Genomic DNA, 12,370 nt, shown 5'->3' with positions numbered 1-12,370 from the left:
GTTGTTTCATTCCCAAATACTCGGGGCTTTTCTAGATAGTTTATGATGGCTTATTTCTAATTTAATTCCATCATGGCCAGCCAGCATGTTCTGTCCATTTTCAGTCTTGGAGTTTATCAAGACTTAGCTCTGATGCAGCGCATTCCTGTCTGGGTGAGTGCCCTGTACATCCTTGAATGATGTCGGGTGGAGGTGGTCAGTAGTGCTCTTAGGAGCTTCGGTATAGTTACTGTTTTTTTTTTTTTTTTTTTAAAGATCATTGTATCAAATATAGGAGAGGGTGTTCCCTCTCCAGCTTTCTTTACCTGTCAGTTACTTCACGTATGTTGAAGCTGTTACTTACTGTATGTGCATCTAGAATCCCTGTCACCCTCACCAGGGCCATGCTGGTGTTTCAGCTGTTGAACTGCCAGCTGCATGCTGGCAGGCTCACTGCAGACCTCCGAGCGCCAGTGCCCACAGGACTGGCTCCAGCACTATGGACTATGTAGTGTTTTGACTACAGTCCTGGCTGTGAGGGAGGAGATAGGGGAAGGTAATGAAGAAGAGGCCCAAAGCTCTTAGTCACAGATATTCTTAGACTCAGTCTAGTCTCTCTTCAGGCTGTTCCTATGTATCAGGCTCCCATGTGGTTGCTAGCTTGAGAGCAACTGATTTAAGAGCCACATTGATTTAAAAACTGTATAATAAATTCTGGACGTGGTCACACACGCCTGTGATCCCAGCCACTTGGGAGGCTGAGGCAGGAAGATCACAAGACCAGCCTCAACAACTTAACAAGGTGCTGTCTCAAAGTTTAAAAAAAAGTGCTGGAGGGGCTGGGGCCGGGGCTCAGGGGCAGAGCACTTGCCTGGCATGTGTGAGGCACTGGGTTCGCTCCTTAGCACCACATAAAAATGAAACAAATAAAGTCATCCTGTCCATTTACAACTACAAAAAAAGGTCTGGGGATATAGTTCAGTTGGTAGAGTGCTTGCCTTGTATGCACAAGGCCCTGGGGTTAATCCCCAGCACCACACACACACACACACACACACACACACACACACACACACACACATACACACACACATACACCAAACACAACTACAAAAAATAAAAATAAAAAGTGTCAGAGATGTGGTTCAGTGGTTAAGCACCCCTGGGTTCAGTTCCAGGCACTAAAATGAAAAACAAAACACAATCAGAAAAACTCAATTATAATCAGAACCTTTCCCAGCTGTGCTGTGACCTAGCCCTGCTGTTGCTGGTAGTGTGGACCTTATCCAGGTAGCAGGATCTTACCCTTCTTCTGTATAGGTCTGTAGGGGCTCAACAAACCCTTTTATTTAAGAATGGGCTGGGGATATAGCTCAGTTGGTAGAGTGCTTGCCTTGCATTTACAACACCCTGGGTTCAATCCCCAGCACCACCAAAAAAAAAAAAAAAAGAACAGAATTAAAAAAAAATTAAAGTATAGTAATGTGCTGTTGGATATAACTATTCCCTGAATAACCAAACAAGATGCTGAGCAATTGTAGGAAAGAAGAATATCCCCACAATTGGTTCCTTCGGAGCCTCTGAGATGGAAGTCCCTTGGGCATGAAGTCACTGGATCAGTGTGAATCCCCTCCCACCATGGGAGGTGCGTCCCTGGAAGGGTGTCTGGAAAGCAGGGACAGCTGGTCATGGGCCTAGCACTTACAGTGGTGTGATTTGGATATGGAAACAGTGTCAGGCTGAGCAATCAAAGACGACCCCAAGCGAGACACCTGCAAGGACTACACCTGTCCCCCCAGGCAGAGGAGATGGCAGAAAAGACAGACTTCATCAAAGATGAGGTGGAGGGAGGGGCTGGGCTGTGGCTCAGTGGTAGAGCGCTTGCCTGGCATGTGAGAGGCACTGGGTTCAATTCTCAGCACCACATAAAAATAAAATAAAGATATTGTGTCCATCTACAACTAAAAAATATTAAAAAAAAAAAGAAGATGAGGTGGAGGCTGGGTCTGCTTTTGGAATTTTGAAATGCATATTTTCAGATAGTATGTACATTTCCTATAAACTGATTAATGTAGTTTAATTATTACCCTTAATTTTAAATAAATTTGTCAATTAATTTAATCAGAAAACTTAGTCTTTTTTTTTTTTTTTTAAGTACTGTGCATTGAACTCAGGCACTTGACTACTGAGCCACCTCCCCAGCCCTATTTTGTATTTTATTTAGAGACAGGTCTCACTGAGTTGCTTAATGCCTTACTCTTTTAGCCGAGACTAGCTTTGAACTCGCGATGTTGCTTAACGCCTTACTCTTTTAGCCGAGACTAGCTTTGAACTCGCGATCTTCCTGCCTTATGTCTCCCTAGCTGCTGGGTTTATAGGCGTGCACCATTTTTAATATTAATTTTTTTTATCTTAATATGTAAAAGAAACTACAAGAGAATCTTTCAGGATAATAGATGGGGAAACTTTTCATGTATTTCCTAAGCTATGAGAACTTTAATTTTTATAGGATGATATAAGAATATGCTAACTTTAGTTTCTGATGAGAACAGTTTGACCCGATTAACTTGCTTGAAATATTTGCGAGTTTAAAATTTTCAAACATGGATAATGAATGTGATTTGGTAGCTCTAATTTTAAAGTTAACCTAAATTATAAATCAGTTATCTATTTTTACCTACAAATAGTATTGAGCAGGTGAACAACCTACGAGAGGTACAAGCACTGAGGCGTCTGAATCCACACCCAAACATTCTTACGTTGCATGAAGTAGTTTTGTAAGTATATTTGGAGCTTAAAAAATTATGTATTTGAAAATTTGTTATTGATTAAATCTCCTTTTAAGAAAACCATGGTAGACTTACAATATTTATAGCTCAGAGAATAATAATTTTCATTTCACCGTACGTTGCATTTCTACTTGGACAATTGCGTATCTGACCCCTCATTTGGAGGTGTCTTCAGAGAGGTGACCTCATATGGTGGCAGCACGCAGCATTCAAGGTTTGGCTCCTAAAGCTTGGTTTGGAACTCTGAAGGCTTGAACATGAGTCACGACCTCCCAGGCGAGCCCTGGGATGCTGTTTCATGTTCTCATCTTGTTGCTAACTGATCTCTCTGCAGTCTCTTACAGTCTTTCTTACAATAATTGATGTCATTTCAAGGCATTTCCATTTGTTCTAATTGTAGAGTAGTTTTCATAAGGCTTACCTGCCAATCAAAAAGATAGAGCCTGGCTTGTCCCTTGGTGTGCAGGGGCTCAGGAGGCCTCCTCCCACCAGCATGACCTTGCCACTTCTGGGAAGGTGCTTGTTGGCCTTGCTACAGCTCTGCAGGGACCCTGGCTTATAAAGTTGGCCTGGGAACTCCAGTCTCTGCCAGTTAAAGCTCGATGGATTTTAATCAGAGGATACAACAGTTTTAAATTCAAAACGACTTGTCTTGACATAGCTGTGTGGCCCCTTGACATAGCTGCAGTGTTCTTAGCATGGTTTGCACATAATAATCACAACACTGTACACACACACACACACACACTCTCTCTCTCTATGCAGAACACTTCTGGCCAGAATCTCCTGAGACCCCTGCCAGGTGGCCTTCTGTGACACAGGCTCCCCTTTAGGGGTTGAATGGAATCCAGAGAAGCTTGTTGGCTGGGCCTGAAGCCTGGAGTATGAGTGAAATGTGACTCTCTCTTCTGCCTGGGGGTGGCTTTTGCTTTTGGCTCTCCAGTTGTAATATATCCCAATTACATGTAAATAATTAGGTACATTAAATTACTGTAAAATTAATTAAAACTAGACGTTCAGTCATAGAGCATGAGTTAAGTTCCTTTTTCTTTTATTGCTTTGCTTAGCTAATTCCCCAGACTTTCTTCTTTCTGCTGGGTTAATTTTATATATTCAAGACATATCTCTTTTTTTAAAAAGTGGCTTTTAGAATTTTGCTTAAAATAAATTTTTACGGTTATTGAAAATTAAATTTATCTGAAATATTGGTTGAAAATCAAAATCTCTACTATTTTAATAATTATATTGCCATCTTTGGCTGATGTGGGAGTGCCTTATATTTACCAGAAATGTTTACAGTGAATTAAATATTTGATCATGTTTTCTGATTAAGACCAAAAAAAAATTTAAAACCTGCTTTCTTCTTCAGTGACAGAAAATCTGGTTCTCTTGCACTTATATGTGAACTTATGGACATGAATATTTATGAGCTCATACGAGGTACGTAGACTATTTCAAAAGCTACCTTATAATACTCTTTTAAGTTTGTAGCTCACCTGTATCTTGCTTCCGATCTCATAGTCCTTGGTCACCACAGAGCAGTGGTGACAACCAGGACGGCTTGCTCCTGGAGGCGTTGCTGTGGCAGGCTGGCCTCCCAGGGTGACTGCATGCAGGAAGGGGAGCCAAGGCCTTCTGGTAACCCTGTGATTTGGAAAAGTGGCGCTGAAGGCAGCAGAGCATTGCAGCTTGTGCCTTCCTTGCGGGGTGCCGAGCTTTGGGGCCCCTTGCTCTGAGGTACCTCTCCCTGGGGTCTCCTTGCTGCTTGACTCTGTTCCCTGCTGAACAAGGCAAAGCTTCCCTGAAGATCCTGGCTTTGGGGAACCCCTTGCACCTTGCCGTGCACTGGTGTCCGGGGTGCTCATTATTTCCATCTTTGAAACAGTAAAGCTCTGTTAGGGAAGCTTGGCCTGAGCCGGCCTCAGCCAGGGCCAGCCTTGGATGCTTGCCGAGGGCACAGCAGAGAGCCAGCAGGCAAGGGGGCAGGTGGTTGGCCCCCAGTGAGCAAGTGTCCCGGGGCTCTGACCTCATGGGTCTGCCAGCTGTTAGGACAATGAACCTGGTGCATATCACTAAGAAACAACAGCCAGTGTCCCATTCAAATCACAATACCCAAGGTCACACGAAGAAAATTAGCTGCCCTAATGTCCTGTGAGTTCAGATGATTGGGAATAGAATTTAAGTGGAAACATCATCGGTGATTTAAAAGCTGTATTATCTCAAACAAGTTAGACTGAAAGCAGCGTGCCACAGTCCCTTCAGATAGAGAGGCAGACACTGGTGCTGAAGAGTCCAAATACAGTTGTCTTTGTGAAGTGACAGGATGAAGACAGTGTTGTGTCAACATTAATATAAGGCGCCCTGGTGTCCTCACCCCTGAGGACACTCTGGGGATGCCAGAATTTGAGGATGCCTGGTGTTGCGTTTGCACAAAACCCAGCTCTTGCTCCCGTGGGTTTCACGTCACCTCCTGGTGACTTACAGGACCAGATACAGTGTGGCTGCTGTGGAAATGATGGTTGTTATTAGGAGACAGCGACAAGGGGGAGAGTCTGTACCTGTTGAGCACAACCATTGATGGTTGAATCTACAGATAGGGAACCCACACAGACAGGGATTGCTTGTATTTTATTATGTGATTTTAAATATTTATGTGGTCATAAATTACTAAGAAAATAAGTCGCATGTGTAAGCAAGTTTTTCTACATCCTTAAAAGTTTATGTATATAACTGGTCAAAAACTGTGGATCTTTTTGGGAAAAGAGGAGATTGCCTCGTATCTGGGATTATATGGTATTTCTTTTTTTTTTTTTAAGAGAGAGTGAGAGAGGAGAGAGAGAGACAGAGACAGAGACAGAGAGAATTTTTAATATTTATTTTTTAGTTCTCGGCGGACACAGCATCTTTGTTGATATGTGGTGCTGAGGATCGAACCCGGGCTGCACGCATGCCAGGCGAGCGCGCTACTGCTTGAGCCACATCCCCAGCCCCTATATGGTATTTCTTGTTTTGTTTTGTTTTTTGTGGTGCTGGGGATTGAACCCAAGGCCTTGTGCTTTCGAGGCACGCACTCTAGCACCTGAGCTGTATCCCCAGCCCTGTATGGTATTTCTTATACATTACAAACCTCATGTATTTATTCGCTTAGTAATTTGTTTATTCTTGTTTAAGTACAACTCTAACAAATGTAGTCATCTGTTTTTTTGGTCAAAACCACTCAAATTTGAGCTGATGGAGAGAACAAGCCTCTGGGCCTGGACACACCCACAGTGGGAGAAAGTGGCTGAAGATGGTCCAGCAACGGGCAGGAAGCCCAGGGGGGCAGCAAATGTGAGCAGGCTGGGCAGGAGGAGCTGTGTCAGGAGGCTGCAGGGGGCTCTCTGTCTGAGGAGTGAGCCTCGTGAACCTGGGGATTTTACTAACCAGCATCTCATTCCATGTAGTCTGGATAAGGGGGGCTATGCTGGTTCTTCACACTGACCCTCTGCGTGTAGGTCGATTGTCAGTTACAATCCTTGGTTGTCAGAAACAACCCCTATGTTTTATTATTACTTTTTATAATATTATTATTTTTTTTTTTTTCCCAAAACCAGTAAGTCAACATGGCTTTTTTCTTTTTGTAGTACTGGGGATTGAAAACAGGGCCTCACACATGCTAGGCAAGCACTTTGCCACTGAGCTGCACACCCAGCCCCAAATTTTGCTTTTGAAAGAACCTGTACAGGGGCTGGGGATGTGGCTCAAGCGGTAGCGCGCTCGCCTGGCATGCGTGCGGCCCAGGTTTGATCCTCAACACCACATACAAGCAAAGATGTTGTGTCTGCTGAAAACTAAAAACAATAAATATTGAAAAATTCTCTCTCTCTCTCTCTCTCTCTCTCTCTAAAAAAAGAGAAAGAACCTGTACAATCCCTTGGTGTCAGGTGATGCATCCTGATTTAGAATTCCTGTGGTGCTTCCTAGAGTGTGGTATCTTAAAACTCAAGGGGAGCCGGGAACAGTGGGGCACGCCCCCCCCAGGAATTCCAGTGGCTTGGAAGCCTGAGGCAGGAGGATCGGGAATTCAAACCCAGCCTCAGCAACTTAGTGAGGCCCTAAGCATCTCAGTGAGACCCTGTCTCTAAGTAAAATACAAAAAAGGGCTGGGGGATATGGCTCAGTGGTTAAATGCCCCTGGGTTCAATCCCTGGTTCCAAAAAAAGGGGGGGGCTGTGAGAAGGAGAATTTTCAGCACATTGCTCTGTGTTTAGATATCTGAGAAATCTTTGCTCAGAATAAATATCTTTGATTTCCAGTAGGCAAGGGATTGTATAATTGCAGAAATTGAAGCCTTCTTTCCCCAGTATCTGCCTTCAGGGGCTGCAGCCGATGGCTGTACAGATCCACAGACGTCCACTCCTTATGTTGTTACTGAGCCAGGCCCCTCTGGTTTCCAGCTGTGTACTAGGCCAGTCACTAGAGCAAGGAGTTTGCAAGAGTCATTCCTAAGACAGCCAAGCATGAGGAGTGGGGAGGTCCAAGCCCTAAGTCCACCTCCTGAGGACATTTGTGGACACCGGGGGATGAAGAAGCAGCGTGGCCTAGGGTGTGGGAGCCGATAGGAGGCAATAGTCAGCAGTCTGAGCACACTCAGCCGACCTCCATGGCTCTTCATGGGACACCTGCAGAAAATGGTGGTGTTAGCGTGATCTGAAGGTGGAATCTTTTGCTTCCTGATGTCAAAGGTCACCTTTGGGACACCCATGCTAGGCCAAGCAAAAAGGTCAGTGGCTTAGACAAAATGGTCCCATGTCCCCGAAGCATAACCCTAGCACCCGTTATCAGAGTGACCCACGTGTCAGAGGACAGCAGAGCTAGTGGAGGTGAATAACATAGCTCTCTGTGTGGCCTCCAGAATTAGTAACTTTGAAGCCAGTAAAAAGCCCATGGCTCAGGGGTGCCTGGGGAGCACAGGAAGTAAGAAAGCAGAGGGGTGGTTGTGGGCAGGAGGCAGGCCGTGTCCTGGCTGGCACTTACCAGGTTAGGGCTCTGTCCTCCACGGGTCTTGTGCAGAGGTCTTGTTCTCTTGATGGGTACATTCTTAGGAGTGGCTCTCAGTCCTGAGAGTCACCCCTTAGCAGCAGATGCCGAGTGGGAACTGGGGCCGTCAAACATGGCCAGCTTTACCCTGAGGTCCAGTGTCCTGTGGGCCCAGGGCTGTGCTCAGTGCACTGAGCTGATGAAGATGCCAGCAAAGTGGGGCACCCTGAACTCAGAGCCGGTAAAAGGGAGGAAAGTCGCCTCAGGGTCAGTGGTCTGAGTGACGGTGACCAGGGCTCGCGGCTCCTGTAGCCCCAGTGCTACTCTGAATACTTCATAGGAGGTACCTCCTCTTAACTCTGCAGCAACCGCCAGGCCACTGCTATTATCCCCATCTCAGCATGAGGAAATGGAGGCACAGAGAAAGTCGCTTGTCCGAGGTGATTACCTAGTAGGTGGCAGAGGGGCTTGAACTTGGGCTGGTCCCACGGTGAGGGGTCTTTTTTTTCCAATTTTGTTTTAGTTGTTGATGGACCTCTATTTTATTTATTTATATGTGGTGCTGAGAGTCGAACCCAGTGCCTCACATGCCAGGCAAGTGAACTACTGCTGAGCCCCCGCCCCCGCCCAGGGTGCTGTTTTTGGCCACCTGACAGAGTCCTCTGACAACCCTCTGTGGTTGGCACTGTTATTATCAGCCCCGTTTTACAGATGAGGAAATTGGGGCTTGAAGGATGAAGTAATAACCCCACGTGAAGCTTTAAAAATGCCTGAGGCAAGGCTGAAGCTCCAGCCTCGACCTTGACTTTGCACTGCTCCCCTGAGCTCCCTCCTGCCTTAGCTCAGAGCCTCCTAGGAACAGGCACTTCCTCTGGTCTGCCCCTGTGAGGGCAGCACTGATCTATTAAAAGCCCAGTAATCACTAAAGCTGCTGCTGCTACTGCTGCTTCTTCTTCTTTTTTTTTTTTTTTTTTTTACCAGAATAGCAATTCCTGTGACTTAAATTACTACTGTCTTCAGCAATCAGGCATTCAGTAGTGCTGTTAAATAGTAAAGAGCGAGATAATGAAAGGAGGGAGGAGTGGTCACAGTCTGGACTGTCTGCTTCCAGCACCCAGGTGTGCAGGGCCTGGGTCCAGCAGGGGCTGTTCTCAAGATGCCTGTGGCTGTGAACTAGGGGGTGGCCAGATGAAGGTGGGTGGTTTTCTCTTTGTCCAGCAGGGGTCAGAGGAGGCTGAGGTGATGAGGGTTGGAGGGTGGTAGAGAAGGGTCACAGTGGGCCCCCACCCTGTGGAGCTCACACTGAGGAGGAGAGACTGCCTGGGGAGGGGGGAGTTGAGTTGGGCCTTGCAGGAAGTGGAACCCTCTGCCCAGGGTCCCCACCTCTGACTGCAGGGGCTCCTGCCTCAGCCCCTGCTGCCCGTCCTCTCTCTCCTTGGCAGCCTTGGCCTGCTGGACCCTGAGCTCTCCAGTGGCTCTGTGTTCTGTGAGCAGAGGGAATGTGGTACGCTGGCCCAGAAATGCCAGTCATGGCCACCAGCTGCCTGCGGTCCAGGGGCTGGGCTTGTTCCTGGCTTTTCAGAGGCTGTGGTGGGGCAGGCATCCTGAATGAGTCCATGGCACTGGAGGAAGGAACCAAGTACGAAACAAGCAAGCAGACTTGGTTTGACTGTAGGTAGCAGCATGGTTAGTCTCCGCGAATAGATGACACTCACGTTACTGTGCTGGATTTATTCAGTTGTGTTTTTTATTTTTTTACTTATTTTTTTAAACATTTAGTTTTTTCAGTTATAGGTGGACACAATACCTTTATTTTTTTATCTTTATGAGGTGCTGAGGCTGGAACCCAGGGTCTCAGGCTCGCCAGGCAAGGCTCTGCCTCTGAGCCCCCGCCTAGCCCCAGTTGTATTTTCTATGTCTCATCAACTCTCACCCACTGATGGCAAGAGGCACTGTTTTGCCATAACACAGACCTTTATCACTGGGCATTTTTTTTTTAAGAGAGAGAGAGAGAGAATTTTTTTTTTCAATATTTATTTTTTAGATTTCGGCGGACACAACATCTTTGTTTGTATGAGGTGCTGAGGATCGAACCCGGGCCGCACGCATGCTAGGCGAGCGCGCTACCGCTTGAGCCACATCCCCAGCCCTATCACTGGGCAATTTTAATTTTATCCTGATCAAGAGTTCTTTTAGGGGGCTGGGATGTGGCTCAAGCGGTAGCGCGCTCGCCTAGCATGCGTGCGGCCCGGGTTCGATCCTCAGCAGCACCACATACCAACAAAGATGTTGTGTCCGCCGAGAACTAAGAAAAAATAAATAAATGTTAAAATTCTCCCTCTCTCTCTCTCTCTGTCCCCCTCTCTCACTTTAAAAAAAAAAAAAAAGAGTTCTTTTAGATCTATTGCATAATTTTACTCTGTCTCACTTTGTGCATAAATAAGAAGGAAAATAGAAGTTAAATAAATGTCACATCATTCCTGTTACTTCTTTGCACTTTTGACGCAGAATGATTGACGTCTGCTTTCCCTACTTGTCAGTCTCCACACCACTCAGGTGGGTGATGCAGCGTTTTTGTCACTGGAATTTTCTTCTAAGCCGAGGTCACCTACTGTTAATTTTAACCGAAGCAGCACAAGTTCCCCATGTTACAATGACGTTTCCTTGGTGAGCTGGAGCCTAGGCCAAGGGTACCGAGGTGAGCGTGTCACAGCATCGGCCTCAGGGCTTCACTGTCCCAGTGTTGGCCTCAGGGCTGGACTTCACCAGGCTCCGTCCCAGGCCGAGTCCGGAGAGCGGAGAGCAGCTCGGCAGGGCACCCAGTCCTCAGGCGCTGGGGGCACCGGTGTGCAGGCCCTCATTTGAGCTTCTCATTTTAGAGGTGAGGAAACTGAATTTCAAAGAAAGTTAAAACTTTTCCATATTCACTTGCCTAAGATGACCCAGCTTCAAGGCACAGAACCCGAGGACCTGTCCTTGAGCCTGCCAGGCCACCAGGGCAGGGCTCTGCCCATGCAGCCCTGCCTGCTCCTCTGGCTCCTCCCACAGAGAGGCGCTGACAGTGGGGCCCCTTGGATCTCCTGGGGCACAGTAGGGGCACGTGGGTGTCACGGGGTTTTGACTGAGCCGAGCCAAGGGTGGCTAAGGGCTTTGTTGCTGCTGAGGTAGTTTGGCATTTAAGCAGTGGGTCTTGTCCAAGATGGACGGCCAGTTCCTTATGATGACTGCTCAGTGCTTTTCCTGCCTGCCTAATAGAATCCCCCAGTGTGGATTCTTCCTCATGAGAGTATATCACCTGGACTACGACAATAAATCCACCAGTTTCTGCCCCGAATTGTGACACTGAAGAAGCCTCCCGGAGCTCAGTTGGGATTTAACATCAAGGAGGAAAGGCCTCCAAGCTGGGCATTTTCATCTCCAGGGTGATTCCCGACTCAGATGCACATGGAACAGGACTTCAAGAAGGGAACCACGCTCTAGGTACGAATGGCGTGGATTTCCAAGGTACTGAGCACAGCAAGGCTGCTGAGATCCTGAAGACCACCCAGAAATCAGCATGCGTGCGCTAACCCTACAGTCATCATCGCCAAAGAGAGGACTGTGCCCTGGAGAGCCGCAGCCCGGGGCCCTGCCTGTGGGATCTGCCAGGCCAGGCTCACCAGGCCCCAGGAGGCCCTTGGTAGTTCTGCTCTGAGCCCTGCCTAGCACAGTGGGCTGGGGAGGGTAGGAAGAAAGTCACAGCACTGTCACCCAACTGTGCTGAACTTTTTGTTCCCTATTTTCTAGGCCAGCTTCATTCCCTGAAAGGAAAAGGACGATGATGTGTAGGTATGACCTAGCCTGCGGGGAACTGGGACTGCAGCTGGCACTGAGGGCCACCGCGGGCTTGGTACTCACACCGTATCATTTTAATTATAGAGATGAGTTAGGAATATTGGGAACCCTCCCTCTGGTTGCCTGGTCTTTCATCCTGTCCTTGTACCATCAGGAGTGTCATACATGTAGGGGACTCTGATGAAACCCTTTTGCCCTACTCCTCTTATCTCCCCGCAAAATGTAAAGTGTACTACTGAATAAAAAGAAATAGCAAAAAAATACACTTGCCACGGGCGCTGCTCTGGGCCTCAGTGGGCATGAGGGCATTTTCGTCTGTGCCAGAGCCCAGCGCACACCTCTGAACCTGAGAGGAGGGCCAGGCTCCAGCCAGGGGTGGTCAGGCGCTGGCTCTTCCCAAGCAGCCGGAGGGAGGGCCGTTTTCCTGCAGCGGGTGCCACAGGCTACGCCGTTTCTCGGGAAGTCTTTTTCCACTACTGGTGTCATACAGGACATTCCATGGAGCCTCCTTAATGAAAGCTGGATTTTTTTTTTTTTTTTTTTGGTAAAAATTAACTTACAAAAATTACTAAGGTCAGGATGGCTCGGCAGACAGGGCTGCAGCGTTCCCTGAGGGCCCGGGAGGGACTCCTGAGTGAGTCATTAATGGCACTGTATTTCCTTTGTTCCAGGCTGTTTGAAAGTGAGAATCTCAGACATGCTCTCAGGCCCACAGGGTTAGGATCTGGTTTGGAAAAACTGGAGGGTGG

General features: G+C 47.3%; 1 protein-coding gene across 4 annotated transcripts in view; it reads left to right on the top strand.

Annotated features, from left to right (window-relative positions):
- Positions 1-12,370, top strand: part of Mok (MOK protein kinase) — a 46,886-nt gene that overhangs the window by 24,403 nt on the left and 10,113 nt on the right. For 2 of the 4 annotated variants that reach the window (XM_040275065.2, XM_013365549.4), the window contains exons 3-4: positions 2,667-2,756; positions 4,138-4,208. In XM_040275065.2, coding sequence (XP_040130999.1) covers positions 2,667-2,756; positions 4,138-4,208 — 161 coding nt within the window. The remainder of the gene's footprint in view (positions 1-2,666; positions 2,757-4,137; positions 4,209-12,370) is intronic. The other 2 variants (XM_040275066.2, XM_021720676.3) reach the window with 1 other exon arrangement.

Source organism: Ictidomys tridecemlineatus, chromosome 5 (genome assembly GCF_052094955.1).
Source record: "Ictidomys tridecemlineatus isolate mIctTri1 chromosome 5, mIctTri1.hap1, whole genome shotgun sequence".
Classification (NCBI taxonomy): Eukaryota; Metazoa; Chordata; class Mammalia; order Rodentia; family Sciuridae; genus Ictidomys; species Ictidomys tridecemlineatus.
The sequence above is the reverse complement of the archived record's forward strand: the minus strand, read 5'-3'. Positions and strand labels throughout refer to the sequence as shown.